The 21,193-nt window shown below is 46.8% G+C and overlaps 2 protein-coding genes across 9 annotated transcripts in view; one reads left to right on the forward strand and one right to left on the reverse strand.

Annotated features, from left to right (window-relative positions):
• PUDP (pseudouridine 5'-phosphatase) overlaps positions 1-8,602 on the reverse strand; it is a 133,097-nt gene extending 124,495 nt beyond the window's left edge. For both annotated transcript variants that reach the window (XM_082375904.1, XM_082375903.1), the window contains exon 1: positions 8,447-8,602. In XM_082375904.1, coding sequence (XP_082232030.1) covers positions 8,447-8,516 — 70 coding nt within the window. In that variant the 5' untranslated portion in view covers positions 8,517-8,602. The remainder of the gene's footprint in view (positions 1-8,446) is intronic.
• The window catches only part of STS (steroid sulfatase), a 624,067-nt gene continuing 605,368 nt past the window's right edge, over positions 2,495-21,193 (forward strand). For 4 of the 7 annotated variants that reach the window (XR_014239261.1, XM_082375724.1, XM_082375718.1 and 1 more), the window contains exon 1: positions 2,495-8,477. The gene's annotated coding sequence lies outside the window, so the exon portion shown is untranslated. Of the gene's footprint in view, positions 8,478-8,794; positions 8,985-21,193 lie in introns of those variants that run through there. The other 3 variants (XM_082375720.1, XM_082375719.1, XM_082375721.1) reach the window with 3 other exon arrangements.

Genomic DNA, 21,193 nt, shown 5'->3' on the forward strand with positions numbered 1-21,193 from the left:
GTTTTATATTCTTGTCTCTTTAAATAAAATCGACTGATGACTACTTAATAGTCTGGTTTTGTTTTTCAGTGGTTCATGCTTCAGGTTTAATCCTCCCATTCCTTTTTTTTTTTTTCTTTTTTCAAATATATAGAAAAGTCGAAAGAAGCACAGAAAAGACCCATATAACCTACATCTGTAAGCAATAAACCTTAAAATGTGCAGATACTCTGCCATTTATTCCTTTATACCTCTGCATGCTTCATCAAAAAAAGACACTCTTCTACACAGCCATGACTAGCACCAGAACCGGCCAATCAGCAACGAATGAATGACGTCATCTAACGAACCACTGCACACCGCATTCTCCAACTGCCCCCAAAATGTCTTTTATAAGATTCCCCCGCCCCCATCTAAGATCCGCTGCATTTGGTACTTAGGTCCCTTTAGCCTCCTGTAAACTAGAGCAGCCCACCCCAGTCATTTCCCGTGACATTTGACATTTTCAACAGTCCACCCAGCAACCTTGCAGAATGCCCTGCATTCTGGATCTGTCCGGTCGTTTCCACATGGTGTCACCTTGCTTGTTCCTCCGTGCCTCCAAACTAGAAAGGACACCCAGAAGTTCGACTGGACTCAGGTAAACTGCTGTGGCAGCACATGGCAGCCAGCGGCTGTCCCGCTGACACAGCTGAGCGGGGTGCGTCGTTTACGCGGTGGCCCCCAGAACTGTCCATCACGAAGGTGCGTGTCCGCCTGTGCTGTGTGTCGGTACCCTGTCGGGGCGGCACTCTGGCACTGTCTGAACACCCTCGCCCCCAATGAACCCAATGGTCTTGGTTTCCACCGGTGCCGCTTGTCTGAAGCATTTACAGTGAGAACTGCAAGATGATGACCTGACGAATTCTACCATTCTTTCCATATTTATTAACTGGCATTCTCCTGCTCCCCATGCCTCCCCTGTCTTTTCTCTTAAGGATCACGACTCACAGATTTCTTTTTTAAAAACTTAGTCTTAAGATCCACCACAGTCGTTACTCCTCTGACTTCCGCTCTCCCTGCCTTTCGCCCGTGGGACCGCCGGCCCTGGCTCCGGAAGGGTGCTCACGCTCATCCTGGGCTTCACAGGCCCCAGTCTGGAACTGGTTTCTGCTCCCCAGAGTCTTGGTTCCTTTCCTTGGGTGTGATATTTAGAAATCCAGAACTTAAGCGCTTTTAAGCAGCCATGAATGCTGCTCCGGTGGCGTGGGGAAAATATATAAATGGCGGGGAACACAGAACCACGTTGACAAATATACGGCTCTGTTGGAAAGGTTTACATGGCAAAAGTGGACGCAGTGCAGGCAACCGTATTTGCTTTGATGAATGTATGCTTTCTCATGAGTCTGACGGCAAAGGTGGGGATGCCCTTAGAGCCCATCCCCTGCCACCGCTGGGAGAGATCAGGGCACGTGGTCCAAGCCAGGCAGAGCGGCAGGGATGCAAGGGGGCCCATCTCACAGCCCCACCCTGGCTTCCTGAGGGTGAGGCGCAGACAGGCAGCCCTCTGCTTCCCCGCAAGCACCCCTGCCCGTCTTTCTGCCTCATGGTTCAGGCCTTCGGGACACACAGGCATTACGGTCACGGCCGATACCGGGTCCCTCAGGCTCCCGACTTCTCACTGAAACACCCCATGCACTACCACGGAAGACAAGAGCTGTCTTTACATGACAAGACTTTACCAGAAGGAGGGCACTGACCACACGGAACATCTACCCAAAAAGCCCGTGAGTTGGTGCAGTATGTTCTTGGCAGAAACGGCTGAGGGAGTCCAAGTGAGGCACGGGCATGATGTCTGGATCAGAGGGAACGCGAGGGACGGAGAACAAGCGAGGTGGCAGCAGGAGGGAAGCAGCAGGCCAATCCGGAAGGCAGAGCAACCACGGAGAGAACCAGCCTGCGCTCTGCCAAGAGTCACTCTCACGGCGAGAGCACGGGCCACGCGGCTAGGGGATAGGGCGAGGCTTTCTAGTCCAAAACAGGCTAAAGGGCCACGACTACCCTCTGGACCCCAGTGTGGAAAACACCAGAGAAATATCCGCCAGGCAGAGATCATCCTCACCTCCACCCACATTTCAACACCGCCGTTAATAAGAAGTCCTCTTTTTTTTTAAATACTACTCTCTGCTTGATAACAGCAAGCTCTTCTCTGCTTCAGAAAACATGTTCAGCGCTCAGCCATCTGTTCTCCTGGTCTGCAATATCCACTGTCCTTCCAGCTGCCCTCGAGAGCACATCCTCCCGGTGACTTCAGTGCAGATGACTGCCCTGCCCCTTCTCCTGTCCTTGCCATGTCGACCGCCGGCCGTTGCTCAGAGACTCACGCGTGTTCTGTGCCCCAACCGGACGCCAAGACCACTACAGAGAGGAGGCTTGCTGTGAACCCCCTGCAGCACCCGGCACGGCACGTCCCCAGCAGGTGAGGCATGCAGGTGAGGCATGCAGGTGAGGCATGCAGGTGAGGCATGCAGAGTGGACTCACCCCTCTAGAGCTGCGTCGCCCACCACGGTACCCACAAGTGGCCACTCCAATTAAGCAAAACTAAAAAATGAAGAGTTCGATTCGTCCGCTGCCCTGGCAGCATTTCATGTGCCTGCGTGCCCCCTGTGGCTCCCGTCCAGGGCAGCTCAGATACAGAACATTCCCTCCACGGCAGGCAGTTCTGCCGGGTGGACGTGCTGGTCCAGAGAGCACATCGGTGCCCCGTTCTCGTCAAGGACACGATGATGGCAGCGGAGAGACGGAAGCCTGCTGCTTACTTTGGAATGTGTCTCCAAGGCCCCAAGTAAGCTCGGGTGTGCAAACTATGACCATCTGCTCTCACTTCGCGTACAGACTGGGGAGTGAGCAGACTGGGAGTCGAGCAGACTGCGGTTTGCCTCTGGATCCGTTCCTGGTCTCTAGGCCTAGAGAGGCGAGGCAAGGGACATCAGCTGGCTAGCCCAGCGCCAGGAGCAATGCCGATGGAACTGCCCTCCAGGCAAGGGCGTGGAGCAGACCATCCTCACCCCAGGTGTGCGCCCCTCTCTGCATCCTCACCCCAGGTGTGCGCCCCTCTCTGCACAGACACTAAGCTACTGACCGCAGGCATGAGAGCGAAGGATGTGTGGGAGCCGCACCTTGAAGGAAGGTGGGCATGTACCTGCCAAACGCTCAAAACGTACGTTGAGAGGTGTCAGGATGGCAGTCCACCTCGGCAAAGCCAAAGGGGGAAGACATTTCTTGAGCAGAAATGCACGTGTGTCACAATTATTACGTTTTCAAGAAAATTCTCCTTAGACACCCCAAGGGCAATTTTAAACCACAGACCAGCATTGCCCCCCCCCATTTTAACACAATTAAATGAAGCTTTTAATATATGAAATGCCGGAATTATGAGTCACCGGTACTCACATATACCTGACAGTGAGAGCTTTATCTTCTAATGTAAGCCGTTCTGCTATAACACTACTGCACCTTCCAGCTGCAGGCTATGTACCCATCACTCTTCCAACACCTCAAACCAAGCTGCGAGAAGTCACCTGGGCACCTGTGTAATGAGTGCTTTTGGTGGACGTTTCTTGGGGGCATCATCTCCCTTGCTCTTTTACATTGCATTAAATCTCCGTCTACCCCTGAAAAATGACACAGTGTAATGGATAAATTATAGTAACTTAAAAAATGAAAGAAAAAATAAAGAAACAGAATCAGAGAAAGCAGAGAATAATAAGAAAGACAAAAGTGACCAAAGAATCCCCCCCACACAGCTTTCCAAGGAGAAGAAAGGAAAAATAGGTTCGAGAGAGGAAAAAAAAAAGTTTGCACAGCTAAGATTCTAAACAAAAGCACACGATGAGGAGGACGAGGAAGCAAGGAACGGGCACTTTACACCTGCACTGCCAGAAACCTGCTGAATCTTTCAGCCGTGTTACCAGCTGGACCAAACTCCCGTTGATCTGCAGAATTCTGCAATTTTGATCTCACCTTCCTGTTAATCTAGAAACGGGAGCAGCTGTGGTGATAAGAACCGCTAACCGCAGGAACACGGGAAAGGCTGACGCGGCTCAGGTCTATTAGGAGGCACGGCCAGCGGGACCTGAGTTTACCCACCTCGGTCCCCCCTCGAGTGCTTTCTTATTCCTGATGCGTTTCCTGACATTCAACATAGTCCCTGGTACCTTCACCTGCCCCTACCAGCGTCTTACTCCAAACTGAGAAAGTACAAGTCAGGGCCCCCTTCTGCGTGGGCTCTGCTCGGCCGCAAGGCCTCAGACTGGCCTCCGAATTTCCGCCACCTCCTGTGCAAATGTAGAAGGGACCTAAATGTCACCTGGTAAGGTGACATCAAACGCGAGCGTGTGCTGTTAGTTCCGGGGGTTGGGGGCAGGGCAGAGAGAAGGGGAACGTGCCGTAGCACAGGTGCCCTGACACCCGTGACGAGACCCCAAGGCACACAACAAGCCAGGGACGGGGTGAGGGTGTCTCTGGGAGCCCCAAGGGCAGACAGTAACCTCACACCGGCCATCCTGAACGAGCGTTTATTCTGCTCTAGCTTCCTGAGACTCTTTGGGAATGTCTGGACTGAGTCAACATTACAGGATAGGAACTAATGGACGCCGAAAAGCTCATCATCTCCACTTTTAAACCTCGTACGTGTTACACAGGGCCAAATACAATGTAGGAAAGCTCTTCCGAAAATTCATCTAGGGCGTGTGCTACAGCTGAACAGGGAGATCCCGTGTTTGTCATCAGCTTTGTGGAGGTCCCAGCGTCTACAGAAACCAGCGTAGGTGAGGTGAGCCAGAGGACGACGGGTGACAGCGGATTCCGAGCACTGGGCAGGGCTGCGAGCTGCTTCGGTCAACAATGGATCCCTGAGCCCCAGGAGCACCACAAAGGTCCCGCCTCCACCCAGAGCTCACGCTGTACCCTGGGCCCCGGACGGAGAAACGGGCACTTCCACACGGTCTCAAGTGCTATGATTAATATTTGGCAAGCAGGAAGCTGTAGCAGTACAAACAGGTACAGGACAGGGGATCTATTCCTCTACGCGAAGGTGAAGTAGAAGCCAGGTGTCATCCATTAAAATCCTGCCATCTCTGTGTGTTTATGGAGACGTGGTCAATTATAATCGACACTGCAAAGAGTCGTATTTCCCCTCACAGATCTATCGTATTATTTTTCTGTTTATTTTTTAAACATTTGAAAATAAGCTTTTTATTTTTCCTGGCTGATTCTTTAAGGATTTAATTACTGGTAACAGACTCTTAGAAAGCATATTTTATGTATACCACATTCTACATATATCAGCATTCCTAATTCTGAATATTCTTAACATCCACCCTCCACCTGGCCCTGTTACCAACAGCAGACATCAGTGAGTTGCTTCCTAAGGCTCTGTACCTGGGTTGTCCCATACGGTAGGCACTGGCCCAACGTGGCAAGTGAACCCACGAAACCTGGCTAGTTTGAGCTGAGATGCCCTGTGAGTGTAAGATACACACAAATTTCAGAGGCTAGGTAACAAAAAGGAACATAAACCGTCTCAACTGTTTTTTTTTATTGATCATGTGTTGAGTAACAATATTTTGGATGTGTCAGGATAGGAAAAAAGTACCATTCAAGTTCACTTCCTCTGTGTCTTTTTGCTTCTTTAATGTTGCTATAACAAAATTTTACACGGTGCTACTCCTATCAGCACGACTCTGGACCACCAACTTTTCTTGTCTCTTAAAGAGAATGGTCCTACCTCTTGTGCTCCTAACTTCAGCTATTTAATGAACTAGATAATCTTCCCTATTCAGGAGCTGACATAGTATTTCAAACTTGTATCTTCTTCCTTCAAAATCTTATCCTTGTTCATAAATAATCTCAGTCCCCTTGGTCTCTGTCTCTCAATGGCATTTGAGGGCCAAAATTACTACCTAGCTCACAGCTAATTGTTACCTCTGTCAACAAAAACAGATTCCAAAGATCGAAAGGAAAACAGCATCAAACATTACAAAAGCACCAGAAAGTAACCCTGGGTTTCTGGGTCAACATTTCTACAAATATCTCCACTGACTTCCTCATTCTCCTCTGGTAAAACAAGCTTCCCCATGCAAATCTTTGTTTTCAGTTTCACTTCCCTGAGAATACAAGGATTGGGGATACATTAACAAACAGAACTTCCTGGGGAAATGGATTCACAATTCTGAAAAGCAGGCCCACGGAGAAACACCTCATTATAAACTGATGATACATTGTTACGCAAACAACAGGCGCTTAAGAATTAGAACAGGTATCGCTTCTCGGCCTTTTGGCTAAGATCAAGTGTAGTATCTGTTCTTATCAGAATTAGAACAGGTATAATCAAGTAGATTAAATGAGGTAAAGTAGCACATTCTGGAAAGTGGTGTTTTATACCAGACATTTTGTAAAAAAAAAAAAAAAAAAAAAAAAGAATAAGCAAAGGTGCGTTTCTGATAAAGTTCTGCAAGGCCTTATCGCCTCAAAGAGTCAGGGCAGAATGAGGTAAAGGGCAGAAAACGAAGGGGGAAAGAAGAGCTAGGTTTTATCTTCCCAAAGGCCACTAATTCTTGTTTCTCTGACCAGTTCAGAGGATTGGGTAACAGTGCCAGACCAATGCTTGATAAACTTTAAACTTGCCTTAACTAGCAAAGAGGAGACCCTGGTTGATAACTACCCCTGCAGGCACCACCACATAAGTCACATTCATGGCTCCGGGGAACAGGTATATGTGTATCTTGAGTGGGGATGAAGCATCAAGCATCAAGCTCATTTAGAAGTCTAATAAATTTAATTTTAATGGGACACCTCAGTTTGTATTAAAATTCATAAGACTCGCAAAACATGTTCTCTGGACTTTTCATTAGAGGATAAGGAATTTATTTGACAATTTAACTTGACCACCTGAGCAGGAAAACTCACGTCTACAAACTCTACTTAGGAATCCCAGAAGCTTTTTGAAATTGAGTCATTTCAGATTTAACAGCTGCATACACTGTTCTATCCAATTAGTTACCTCTATGCGAATTTATTTTCCCCCTTAGGAATTCATTCGTTTACATCTCTGGGTCCATAAAAATAAGAGACTTTTTTGTGTACCTTTAAAAAAAAAAAAAAAAATCAGTGCCATTACTACTGAACCAGTGAGCCAAATGATCATGGGGGCAAGGTCACACTCCCCCTGTAAAAAGAGCACAACATCGCTTATATTTAGAATCAGATCGATCTGGAATCACTTCTCAGCTCTGTTCCTTATTAGCTGTGTGACCTTGGGCAAGTAACTTTACCTCTCTGAGTGGTGCCGATTTTGTTTTTAATTAGTCAGTGCAAACGTCTCCTCTCACCTTGCAGGGTTTTATGAGACGCAGCACTGATGTATGCACACCTCCACCAGGTTAGTAGCCTACGTAAAGCATGCAGACATTTTTAAAGTCCTATGAAGCCCTCCGGAGACAACGAGGTCAGAACGCGTTTCCTAACCCTGTAGCACCGCGTAGTGTCATGAAACATACGCCCAAGCTGTAGGGTAGAGCTCAGAGCAGTTCTCTCTTGAGTTAGAAGTGCAGCGTTTTCTACGAATTCTACCTGAATTCGCCTCGGTGGGTGAAGTTCATGCCTACCACCATCGACTACGGGGCTGTTCGGCGCACACAGGATTGTTAACCGCTCAAAGCCACAGCACGGGTGTGCACCTCAAACTCTCCGGCACTTGGGTGAAAATGCAGATTCTGATTGGGCAGCTGTGGGGTGGGGACCCGGGCTCTGCACTGCAAAACTGCTGCTCCCCGGTGATGTCCCTGCTGGGAGTCACTCGGACCAGCCAGACTGCTGAGCGGGGCTCCTCCGCCGCCTCCGCGCTACAGATACTTGGGTCTGGAGCAGTCGCGGTGGCGTGGAGCGGTCCTGTGCACTGCCGGCCGCTGCCCTCTGGACGCCAGTAAACTCCCACCCTCCACCTAGGCCGCCCCAAACGCCTCCAGACGTCGGCAGAGGCCCCCAATTCGGCGGGTGGAGGACCCTGCCCTGTAGGATGCTACGAGCAAGGTGCGTGCACCTCGGGGCAGGCCGGCAGGGATCCTGGAGGCTGGGGTGCAAACGGGGAAATGGAAGCCCGGCTGCGCGCGCAGCGGCCGCGGCCCCCGAGGCCCGACGCCAACCTCCCGCCCGCGCGGTGGTCCCAGAGCACCGCGCCCTCACGCGCCGCCCCCCACGCACTCCGTCCCCACGCGCGGCGCGGCCGCCGGAAGTAAGTGCCACGGGTGCCGTCGACGCCTCAGCCACGAGCGCGGCCGGCCTGACGTGGGCCCTGCACCCCCGCCGCCCGCCAGCCCGGGGGCCCCCGCACACCGCCCCGCCGCGGCCCCCGCCCCTGAGAGCCTGTGCCCCCCGCCCGCGCCCTCCCCGGACAGCCCTCGCGGGAGGCGGCCGCAGGCTACCCACCCAGAAGGAGGCCGTCCAAGTCAAAAAGCAGGTGGGTGACGGGACGCAGCGGGGGCAAGGGCGCCGCCATTGTGCCGCCGTCTCGGCCGAGTGGGGGCGGGGAACAGGCGCGCGCACGCGCGCTCCGGGCCTCCCCGCGCTCCCCGAGCCGTGCTGCGCACGCGCCGCCCCGGGCCTCCTCGCGCCCGCGCCCCGGGACGCTCTCGCGCCCGCGCGCTCCGGGAAGCCCTGTGCGCCCCGAGCCGCTTTGCGCACGCGCGCGTCAAGCGTCCTCGCGCGGCCCCTCAAAAATCGCGCGCCCTGAGCTTCCGCCGCCCGGCGCTTGCTTTCATCTGGCCTCATTGCGAGGCTCCTGGAATGCGCGCCCGGAGCCGCTCCCGCGCACGCGTGCTCTGGGCCTCGCCGGCATGTCCTGCTCACGCGCGCCGAGGATGGTCACCCCTGCCGTCGCCGCGGGGCTAAGAAGTGGCACGCGCGGGCGCGACAAGTTTGCCCGCATCCACCCCTTCACCCCCGCCCCCGCGCTCACTTTACACCGGTAAACGGGCTGGGATGCTGAGTCAGGGAGCCGAGCAGAGCCGAGTTCCTAATCTGGGTGCTAATGCCTGGCTCGAATTTGGAAAGGTCACGAGGAAGGGGGGCGGGCGTGGAGGGACGACGGCGCATGGGGTTGATGGAGTGCATAGATGCTCAGGTTGGCATCCTTGAGAGCCACCAAGTAAATGGGTAGCCAGGTGGCCTAAGTTACGGGGTTCCCCGGTGGCTTCGTCCCGGCCCGGAGCGCCCGTCCCTAGACGCCTGGCAGGTTTCTGTTTCAGTGTTGCCCGCCCGGCTCCCTGCGTGCCTCGTAGGGCGCATACGCAGTGGCGCGCGGGTCCGCATCCTTTGCGCCTGTATCCCCCGAGCATCCCTGGCTGGTCCATTCTCCCAGGGCAACCCCACGCCGAAGTTTGATAGGAGAGGGCCGAAATAATAAGATGTTTTAAAATGCTTTGCCGTTTTTGCCTTTATGTCTCATCTGTCTTTGATTGCTCTGAGTTTTCTTTTTTCCCTCCAAACTTTCTGAAGGCAACCTGAAAAGCATTCATTTTTTCGACCATTCTCAGGAATACTTTCCCCCACCCCGGTTCTATTTAGTGTTAGTTGGCATTGCATATGCATGTTTAAGCATAAAGATAGGATTTTTCAAGAAGCAGAAGTAAAGTTTCAGAGACTTTAAAATCTGAGCGTTGTGTTCCTGGTGAAGTGCGTAAACTGCACTCGGAGGCACCTGAGTTCAGCAAATGCATCAACCATAAGCAGTAAACCTCTGTGCCTTCGTTTCCTCGTGTGTAAAACAGGGGTGTTAAATGACGCAAGGCAGGTCAAGCTGTTGGAACTGGCAAATAGTATATGCTCAATTCATTTATGTGTTTTTAGAGCTGTCGCTGTGAGACACATTCCCTGTTTTTACTCCAATCATGATTTCCCATTGAGGACCCTGGACCTCAGAGACGGCAGTTCATCAACCAGTTAGTGGAGGGACGGTGACCCAAATGTGCTAGGTAGGCTCTTGTATCAAAGCACCACAGACCGGGTAGTCTCAACAACAGGAAGGTATTGCCTCAAGCCAGAAGTCCAAGATCAGGGGGTCAGCAGGGTTAAAGCCTTCTGAGGAAACGATTGGTTCCAGGCCTCTGCTTGGCTTGTACACAGCGGCCTTATTTCTCTATCTCATCATATTGTGTTTTCTCTATGCATCTATTTCTGTGTCTAAATCTCCCCTTTTTATAAGGACATCAGTCATATAGGATTGCCACCCAGACTCATGACTACATTCTAAGTTCATTACATATGTCAAGACCTTGTCTTCAAGTAAGGTCACACTCTGAGGTACAATGGGTTAGGACTCCTACACTATTTTTTTTTTTTTGAGGGTGGACACCATTCAACCTGCAAAAGATTTATTCCACAAATATCGGGCGCATACTGTGTGTCCATGCTCACCTGCTGGAGCCTTTAGAATTCTTGCTCTCAGTTTCTTTCCGTTCTTGGAAACAAATGGACACACAAAGGAGAGAGTTCTTTTTCTCTCCCATGGTAACAATGTGGCATCTGTTCATTCCTTAGATAAAAGGAGCATTTTAATTTGTTGATTTATTTTGTGCAGTCTTTTTTTTCTGACAACTTGATTCAGATATAATTCACATACCATACAAATCAGCCGTGTAAAATTGTACATTTTAATGACTTTTAATGCAGTCACAGAGGTGTGCATCCTTCCCCATAATACGTCAGTGCTACTCTCTCACTTCATCCCAGCTTCCCCTTCCCCTGCCCCATGCTCTCAAGTCTGCTTTCTATGTCTGCATCTTTATTCCTGCCCTGCCACTAGATTCATCAGTACTGCTTTTTTAAATCGCATATATATGCAATAGGATACGGTATTTGTTCCTCTTTCTGACTTACGTCACTCTGTATGACAGACTCTAGGTCCATCCACGTCTCTACAAGTAACTCAGTTTCGTTTCTTTTTATGGCTGAGTAATATTCCATTGTATATATGTACCACATCTTCTTCATCCATTCGTCTGTCAGTGGACACTTAGGTTGCTTCCATGTCCTGGCTATTGTAAATAGTGCTGCGATGAACATTGTGGTATGTGACTCTTTTTGAATTATGATTTTCTCAGGGTATATGCCCAGTAGTGGGATTGCTGGGTCATATGGTAGTTCTATTTTTAGTTTTTTAAAGAACCTCCATACTGTTCTCCATAGTGGCTGTATCAGTTTACATTCCCACCAACAGTGCAAGAGGGTTCCCTTTTCTCCACAACCTCTTCAGCATTTATTGTTTGTAGATTTTTTGATGATGGCCATTCTGACTGGTGTGAGGTGATACCTCATTGATTTGCGTTTCTCTAATGATTAGTGATGTTGAGCATCTTTTCATGTATTTGTTGGCCATCTGTATGTCTTCTTTGGAGAAATGTCTATTTATGTCCTCCACACATTTTTGGATTGCGTTGTTGGTTTTTGTGATATTGAGCTGCATGAGCTGCTTGTATATTTTGGAGATTAATCCTTTGTCAGTTGCTTCATTTGCAAATATTTTCTCCCATTCTGAGGGTTGTCTTTTCGTCTTATGGTTTCCTTTGCTGTGTGAAAGCTTTTAAGTTTCATTATATCCCATTTGTTTATCTTTGTTTTTATTTCCCTTACTCTAGGAGGTGGGTCACAAAGAATCTTGCTGTCATTTATGTCATAGAGTGTTCTGCCTATGTTTTCCTCTAAGAGTTTTATAGTGTCTGGCCTTACATTTAGGTCTTTAATCCATTTTGAGTTTATTTTTGTGTATGGAGTTAGGGTGTGTTCTAATTTCATTCTTTTACATGTAGCTGTCCTGTTTTCCCAGCACCACTTATCGAAGAGACTGCCTTTTCTCCATTGTATATTCTTGCCTCCTTTATCAAATATAAGGTGACCATAGGTGTGTGGGCGTATCTCTGGGCTTTCTATCCTGTTCTGTTGGTCTATATTTCTGTGTTTGTGCCAGTACCGTACTGTGTTGATTACTGTAGCTTTGTAGTATAGTCTGAAATCAGGGAGCCTGATTCCTCCAGCTCCGTTTTTCTTTCTCAAGATTGCTTTAGTTATTCGGGGTCTTTTGTGTTTCCATACAAATTGTAAAATTTCTTGTTCTAGTTCTGTGAAAAATGCCATTGGTAATTTGATACGGATTGCACTGAGTCTGTAGATTGCTTTGGGTAGTATAGTCATTTTCACAATATTGATTCTTCCAATCCAAGAACATGGTATATCTCTCCATCTGTTTGTATCATCTTTGATTTGTTTCATCAATATCTTATAGTTTTCTGAGTACAGGTCTTTTGCCTCCTGAGGTACGTTTACTCCTAGGTGTTTTATTCTCTTTGTTGTGATGGTAAATGGGATTGTTTCCTTAATTTCTCTTTCTGATCTTTCATTGTTAGTGTATAGGAATGCAAGAGATTTCTGTGCATTAATTTTGTATCCTGCAACCTTACCAAATTCATTGATTAGCTCTAGTAGTTTTCTGGTGGCATCTTTAGGATTTTCTATGTATAGTATCATGTTATCTGCAAGCAGTGACAGTTTTACTTCTTCTTTTCCAATCTGTATTGCTTTTATTTCTTTTTCTTCTCTGATTGCTGCAGCTAGGATTTCCAAAACTATGTTGAATAAGAGTGGTGAGAGTGGACATCGTTGTCTTGTTCCTGATCTTAGAGGAAATGCCTTCATTGTTTCACTATTGAGAATGATGTTTGCTGTGGGTTTGTTGTATATGGCTTTTATTATGTTGAGGTAGGTTCCCTTATGCCCACTTTCTGGAGAGTTTTTATCATAAATGGGTGTTGGATTTTGTAAAAAGCTTTTTCAGCATCTATTGAGATGATCATACGGTTTTTATTCTTTAATTTGTTAATGTGGTGTATCACATTGCTTGTTATGCATATACTGAAGAATCCTTGCATCCCTGGGATGAATCCCACTTGATCATGGTGTCTGATCCTTCTAGTGTGTTGTTGGATTCTGTTTGCTAGTATTTTGTTGAGGATTTGTGCATCTATATTCATCAGTGATACTGGTCTGTAATTTTTTTTTTTTGTGGTATCTTTGTCTGGTTTTGGTATCAGGGTGATGGTGGCCTCATAGAATGAGTTTGGGAGTGTCCCTTCCTCCGCAGTTTTTTGGAAGAGTTTGAGAAGGATGGGTGTTAACTCTTCCGTAAATGTTTGATAGAATTCACCTGTGAAGCCATCTGGTGCTGGACTTTTGTTTGTTGGAAGATTTTAAATTGCGGTTTCAATTTCATTACCTGTAATTGCTCTGCCTATATTTTCTAATTCTTCCTGGTTCAATCTTGGAAGGTTGTATTCTTCCAAGAATTTGTCCATTTCTTCCAGGTTTTCCATTTTATTGGCATATAGTTGCTTGTAGTAGTCTCTTATGATCCTTTGTATTTCTGCGGTGTCAGTTGTAATCTTTCCTTTTTAAGTTCTAATTTTACTAATTGAGTCCTCTTCCTTTTTTTCTTGATAAGTCTGGCTAAAGGTTTATCAATTTTGTTTATCTTCTCAGAGAACCATCTTTTAGTTTTGATTGATCTTTGCTGTTGTTTCCTTCATTTCTTTTTCATTTATTTCTCTGATCTGATCTTTATGATTTCTTTCCTTCTGTTAACTTCGGGTTTTCTTTGTTCTTCTTTTTCTAATTGCTTCAGGTGTAAAGTTAGATTGTTTATTTGAGATTTTTCTTGTTTCTTGAGGTGAGCTTGAATTTTATGAATTTCCCTCTTAGAAATGCTTTTGCTGCATCCCGTAGGTTTTGGATCGTCGTGTTTCTGTTGTCACTTTTTTCTAGGTATGTTCTAATTTATTCTTTGATTTCTTCAGTGATCTCTTCGTTATTTAGCAGTGCACTGTTTAGCCTCCATGTATTTGTGTTTTTCACTGTTTTTTTTTTTCCAGTAATTGATTTCTAATCTTATAGCTTTGTGGTCAGAAAAGTTGCTTGATACGATTTCAATTTTCTTAAATTTTCCAAGGCTTGATTTGTGACCCAAGATGTGATCTATTCTGGAGAACATTCCGTGTGCAGTTGAGAAAAACTTGTATTCTTCCACTTTCGGGTGGAATGTCCTAAAAATATCAATTAAATCTATCCGGTCTATTGTGTCATTTAAAGCTTGTGTTTCCTTATTTATTTTCTGTCTGGATGGTCTGTCTATTGGTGTAAATGGGGTGTTAAAGTCCCCCAATATTATTGTGTTACTCTCGATTTCTCCTTTTATGGCTGTTAGCATTTGCCTTATGTATTGAGGTGCTCCTATGTTGGGTGCATAAATATTTACAATTGTTATGTTTTCTTGCTAGATTGATCCAGTGATCATTATGCAGTGTCCTTGCTTACCTCTTGTAACAGTCTTTATTTTAAAGTCCATTTTATCTGTTATGAGTATTGCTACTCCAGCTTTCTTGTGATTTCCATTTGCATGGAATATCTTTTTCCATCCCATCACTTTCAGTCTGTATATGTCCCTATGTCTGAAGTGGGTGTCTTGTAGACAGCATATATAAGGGTCTTGTTTTTGTATCCATTTAACCAGTCTGTGTTTTGTTTTTTTTTGTTTGTTTTTTTTTTTTAATTAATTTATTTATTTATGGCTGTGTTGGGTCTTCGTTTCTGTGCAAGGGCTTTCTCCAGTTGTGGCCAGCGGGGGCCACTCTTCATCGCGACGCGCGGGCCTGTCACTGTCGCGGCCTCTCTCGTTGCGGAGCACAGGCTCCAGGCGCGCGGGCTCAGCAATTGTGGCGCACGGGCCCAGCCGCTCCGCGGCATGTGGGATCTTCCCAGACCAGGGCTCGAACCCGCGTCCCCTGCATTGGCAGGCGGACTCTCAACCACTGCGCCACCAGGGAGGCCCCAGTCTGTGTTTTTTGATTGGAGCATTTAATCCATTTACATTCAAGGTGATTATCAATATGTATGTTCCTATTACCGTTTTCTTAATTGATTTGGGTTTGTTTTTGTGCGTCTTTTTCTTCTGTTGTGTTTCCCACTTAGAGAAGTTCCTTTAGTATTTGCTGTAGAGCTGGTTTGGTGGTGCTGAATTCTCTTAGCTTTTGCTTGTCTGTAAAGCTTTTGATTTCTCCATCAAATCTGAATGAGATCCTTGCTGGGTAGAGTAATCTTGGTTATAGGTATCTCCCTTTCATCACTTTAAATATGTCCTGCCACTCCCTTCTGGCTTGCAGAGTTTCTGCTGAAAGATCAGCTGTTTACCTTATGGGGATTCCCTTTTATGTTATTTGTTGCTTTTTCCCTTGCTGCTTTTAATAATTTTTCTTTGTATTTAATTTTTGAAAGTTTGATTAATATGTGTCTCGGCATGTTTCTCTTTGGGTTTATCCTGTATCGGACTCTCTGCACTTCCTGGACTTGATTGACTAGTTCCTTTCCCATGTTAGGGAAGATCTCTTCAAATATTTTTTTCAGACACTTTCTTTTTCTCTTCTTCTTCTGGGACCCCTATAATTCGAATGTTGGTGCGTTTAATGTTGTCCCAGAGGTCTCTTGAGACTGTCCTCAGTTCTTTTCATTCTTTTTTCTTTATTCGGCTCCCTCGCATTTTCTCTTCCAGCTCACTTATCTGTTCTTCTGCCTCAGTTATTCTGCTATTGATTCCTTCTAGAGTATTTTTAATTTCAGTTTTTGTGTTGTTCATCGCTGTTTGTTTGCTCTTTAGTTCTTCTAGATCCTTGTTAAAAGTTTCTTGTGTTTTCTCCATTCTGTTTCCAAGATTTGGGATCATCTTTACTATCATTATTCCGAATTCTTTTTCAGGTAGGTTACTTATTTCGTCTTCATTTATTTGGTCTTGTAGGTTTTTATGTTACTCCCTCGCCTGTAACACATTCTTTTGTAGTTTTCGGTTTTTTTGTTTTGATGGGTGGGGCTGTATTCCTGTCTTACTGGTTGTTTGGTCTGAGGCGTCCAGCACTTGAGTTTGCAGGCAGTTGGATAGAGCTGGGTGTTGGTGCCGAGATGAGGACACCCAGGAGGCCTCACTCTGATATTCCCTGGGGTCTGGGGTTCTTTATTAGTCCAGTGGTTTGGACTTGGAGCTCCAACCACAGGAGCTTGGGCCCAACCTCCATCCTGGGAACCAAGATCCTGCAAGCTGCACAGTGTCACCAAAAAAAAAGAAAAAGAAAAAAGAAAAAAAGGAGCAGTACAATAGAAAGAATAAAAAACAAAATAAAATTAGAAAGATAAAAAATATATTAGGAAAAATAAAAATATAATTGAAACAATTACAACAGTGTAAAACAAAACCTCAACAGAAAAAAGAAAAAAAAAAGGGGGGGGGGGAACAAGCCAAAAGGAGCAGAACAATAACAAAGTATAAAGAATAAAATAAAATTAGAAAAATAAAATATTTTGGACTTCCTTGGTGGCGCGGTGGTTAAAAATCTGCCTGCCAAGGCAGGGGACACGGGTTCAAGCCCTGGTCCGGGAAGATCCCACATGCCGTGGAGCAACTAAGCCCGTGTGCGACAAGTGCTGAGCCTGCACTCTGGAGCCCGTGGGCCACAACTACTGAGCCCACGTGCCACAACTACTGAAGCCCGCGCACCTAGAGCCCGTGCTCTGCAACAAGAGAAGGCACAGCAATGAGAAGCCCGTGCACTGCAACGAAGAGTAGCCCCCGCTCGCCACAACTAGAGAAAGCCCGCGCACAGCAACAAAGACCTAACGCAGCCAAAACAGACTTAATTAATTAACTAAAAAAATTTTTTTTAAACAAAAAGAAATGATTTATTAGAAAAAATAAAGATATAAATGAATCAACAACAATGAATCAACAAAGTAAAACAGAACCCCAATCTAAAAGAGGAAAAAAGAAAAAAAAATAACCCAGAAACCTTGGCTGTGGGGGTGGAACTTAGGCAGGGGTGGGGTTTAGCGTGGGGCGGGGCCTCTGCTCAGGACCTGCGCAGAAGGGGAGAGGCAGCGCGTGGAAAGGAGGGCCTCTGGAGTGGAGTTCGGGAGTTTCGGGGTAGGGCCCTGGGTGAGGTGTGTGGGTGGGGTTTAGGTCCAGCACGTTGGAGGGGGTCTCAGAGGGGGTCTCCGAGTGTAGAGGTCAGGCCCTGGGTGGGGCTGTGGGGGCGGGGCTTGGGCTCTGAGTGGCAGGAGGGAGGCTCCAAGGGCAGAGGATTAGGCCCAGCAACCCAACAGGCTCCCCAGTGCTAAGTGGACAGAGACAGTGCCGGCTGCATTCCCTTCCGCTCCTCCGTGCCCCCCCCCAGGGTCTCCCCCATCCCCGCTGGACCCCGAACCACAGGTGGGTCCCACTGGGTGTAGGAACTCCTCCTGTCCCCCAGCCGCCCCTCAGCGGGTGCCGGTCCCAGAGGTCCGGCCTTTACTTGTGCGCCCCCTTCCCTCCCTCCCTCTCCCTCAGGACCCTTGTGGCTGGAGGGGTCCTAGGTGGGCAGAGGATCAGGCCTGGGATCTCCATAGGCTCCTGGGCAGGGGAAACCTGGCCACGCTCCCTTCTGATGCTCTGCCCTCCCAGTGGTTCCCCAATTTCCCCCTTCGGGCAAGGAATCCCTTCCCCTCCCCCAGCCGCCCCTCGGGGGCCCCAGTCCCGTCCCACCTCTTCTCCTCCCCCCATCACTCCCTCACTCCCTACCCGGCCGCTGGGGGTTCCGGCCGTCCCCTTAGGTGTCCGTTGCCCCCCACCGGTGCCTGGTAGGTGCCCTAGTTGTGCGGAGACGCGAATTCCACGTCCTCCAAGTCCAGTCCGCCATCGTGACTCCGCCCCCCAAAAGGAATATTTTTAAAAGGGAAAAAAAAAATCCTCCAACGCCAGGGTGAAGAATTGGAAACAGCAGGGATAATGCAGGAGATCTCTATGTTAGGAAAAGTCGGCTCCTTAGAAGGAGCTTAGGGAGTTGCCTGGGTTTTGAAGCTTCCTAAAGATTTGCTGCAAAAATAAGCGAACACATAGGTACAGGTGATGAGGGCATCAGACATCCTGGTACAGAGATCCTTGGAGAGTGTCCTCCTTGCCCTGGTGCCATGGCTGCCACACTGGGCATGTCTGGGCGGACAGTCCACTTTGTTCACTTCCAGGAACCAAGGTGCTGGCAGAGCGTTCCCCCTTCACAGCGGCTAAGCTGACAAAATCTCATGGCAGTTGTGGAAGAGATGCACTGGGGAACTTCTCCCACAAGGCGTGAAAACATGGCCCAGATCATTTTTTTTTTTTAAGTATTATTTTCCACACTCTTCAGAAACATCTCTTGTACACGATGGAAGATGGCTTTCGCTTCAAAACAACAACAACAAGAAGAAAACTGAGTAATGCTTCTTTGTCACAAGGTAGATTGAAAAAAAATGAAAATGTGTTCTATTAAAGTAGTTTCTACACAGGTCACTAGGTCCTGTTTAGCTTTTCATAATTCTCCTAACAGTCAGAGATGGATACACACAGAACTTCTACGAAGAGGGAGGATGGCTTTCTTTCCATGAATTACATTTTATTTTTGCAAAATTGTCTTTTCCCTGTGGCACGATAGCTTACTTTTCCTGACAACTTTAAAATGCTACACAGATAATCCAGTAAACTGTAATACGATGGTGTCGAAAGCTCATGTCTGATGGCACAAATAAAAAGACGATCCTTTCTCACGCAATGTATAAACTTACACATGCCATTTATTGTAAAAGAAAACACATATATACATATATGTATATATGCCACTCTCTGTACTGTCCTAACTTATTTCAGCTTCCTTATTTTGCTGTCTTGGTTCTTCCATCTATGTGTTTGCTTTGTGTGCTGTATTTGGAAAGCTGCTTAGAGCCCAAGTTATCTTTGGAAGCAGTCCCAGGCCTGCAGTTTGCGCTCAGCAGCCCTGATTTCCTTCCCTAGCTCCGTCTACCCTGGTCCTAGGATGTGTGAAATTCACGACTGATACCTGTCCTGCAGGTTACACTTGCAAAGCCCCACAGCGCCTGAGCTGAGTCTCAAAGGGCTGTGTTGATTCAAGACCCGAGGAACTTTTGGGGCTGCTGGTGGCAGGACCAGTCGGACTTTGTGGTGAGCTTGGAGATGCCAGGACGCCTTCTCCAGTTGCAAGGGTTCCATGCTCAACTTTCCTTGAGCTGGAGCAGTCACATGGGAGCAGCTTGAAATTTTAAGGTGCAACAGATGGAGGACAGACATCAAAGTACTGGTGTCTTGAGTGAAACTTTGACCCTCTTTATATATCCATATAATGGCATATCTGTTATATATATATATAATATATATTTTAGATATATATATTTACTTGTATTCCTTATGTATGGATGGATATAAATATACATAAAGTATATCCATCCATATATAAGGTATATGCATATATAAAGTGTAAATATACATAAACATATATATTCTTTCTGTTTAATAAGATCAAACCTAAGCAGCACACAATAATAAAAACTTAAGCACTCATGACCTCTTAGGTAAGTGCTAAGGGTAGTTGTCTGTCAGTTTCAGAGACCTGTAAATTCCTTGTTGTTGGTGAGAGAGGCTTACTAAGAAATTGTGTTAGTCAGCTTGGGCTGCTCTAACAAGGTATGGACCGGGCTGCTTAAACAACAGACGTTTAGTTCTCGCTGTTGTGGAAGCTGGAAGTCCGAGATCAGGGTACCGGCAGACTTCAGTTCCTGAGGAAAGACTACTTCTTGGTTCTTGTATGACTGCCTTCTCTCTGTGTCCTCAGATGGGGTAGGAAGATGGGGGTGGACATCTGGTGTCTATTCTTATAAGCACATTATTCTTACCATGGGGGCTCCACCGTCATGACCTCATCTAAACCTAATTACTTCCCTGTGAGTTATAAGAAATACGTATCTGGTCTTTTTTTATTTTTAACATCTTTATTGGAGTATAATTGCTTTACAATGGTGTGTTAGTTTCTGCTTTATAACAAAGTGAATTAGTTATACATATACATATGTTCCCATATCTCTTCCCTCTTGCATCTCCCTCCCTCCCACCCTCCCTATCCCACCCCTCTAGGTGGTCACAAAGCATGAGCTGATCTCCCTGTGCTATGCAGTTGCTTCCCACTAGCTATCTATTTTACGTTTGGTAGTGTATATACGTCCATGCCACTCTCTCACTTTGTCACAGCCTTTGTTCCATTTCAGGCAGCTCCTAAAACCTTTGGAATTTCCTAAGTGAGGAAAGATATCAAGGTGTCTTTTGTTATGTTAATGAGGTGACTTTTGCAAAGCCCCTAATTGTGAGGACCTGTTGCCAGGGGAACCAGTTGTCTGATTAGAGGGTTGGAAGGTTCAGTTTCTGATTAGAGGGTTGGAAGGTTCATTTTCACCCCCAACTCCGAGGAGGGGAGAGGGGCTGGAGGTTGAATCAATCATACGTGGCCAATGATATAATCAATATGCCCGTGTAATGAAGCCTCCGTAAAAACCCCGGTTTTGGAGCTTCTGGGTCGGTGAACCCCGTGGAGGTGCTGGGAGAGTTGTGCCCCATCCCCATACCTGCCCTGTGCATCTCTTCCATCTGGCTGTTCCAGAGTCATGTCCTTTTATAATAAACCAGTAAACAGTAAGGTAAGCTGTTTCCCTGAGTTCTGTGAGCCACTGCAGCAAATTAATCAAACCGGGTATTAGGAACCTCTGATCTAAAACTGGTTGGTCACACGCACAGGTGACAGCCTGGACTTTAGATTGATGTCTTAAGGCGGGTGGGCAGGGGGAGGTGTTCGGTGGAGGGGGGCGACTTTGTGGGACGGAGCCCTTACCCTGTGGGATCTGAAGCTATCTCCGGGTCGATAGGTCAGAGTTGAGCTGAACTGTAGGACACCCCACTGGTGTTGGAGAATTGCTTCCTGGGGTTGGAAAACTCTGGAATTGGAATTGATATCAGAAGTAAACTCCCATGGCCCTAATGTATAGCACAGGGAACTATATTCAATATTCTCTGGTAAACCATAATGGAAAAGAATATGAAAAAGAATGTATAGATGTATAACTGAGTCACTTTGCTGTACAACAGAAATTAACACAGCACTGTAAATCAACTATACTTCAATTAAAAATAAATTTGAAAAAAAAAAAAAGAAGTAAACTCCAAAAGATCCCATCTCCAAATATCTCATTAGGGGTTAGGGCTTCAAGCTATGGATTTTAAGGGGACACAAACATTCA

Source organism: Balaenoptera borealis (genome assembly GCF_965194805.1).
Source record: "Balaenoptera borealis genome assembly, chromosome: X".
NCBI classification, from domain to species: Eukaryota; Metazoa; Chordata; class Mammalia; order Artiodactyla; family Balaenopteridae; genus Balaenoptera; species Balaenoptera borealis.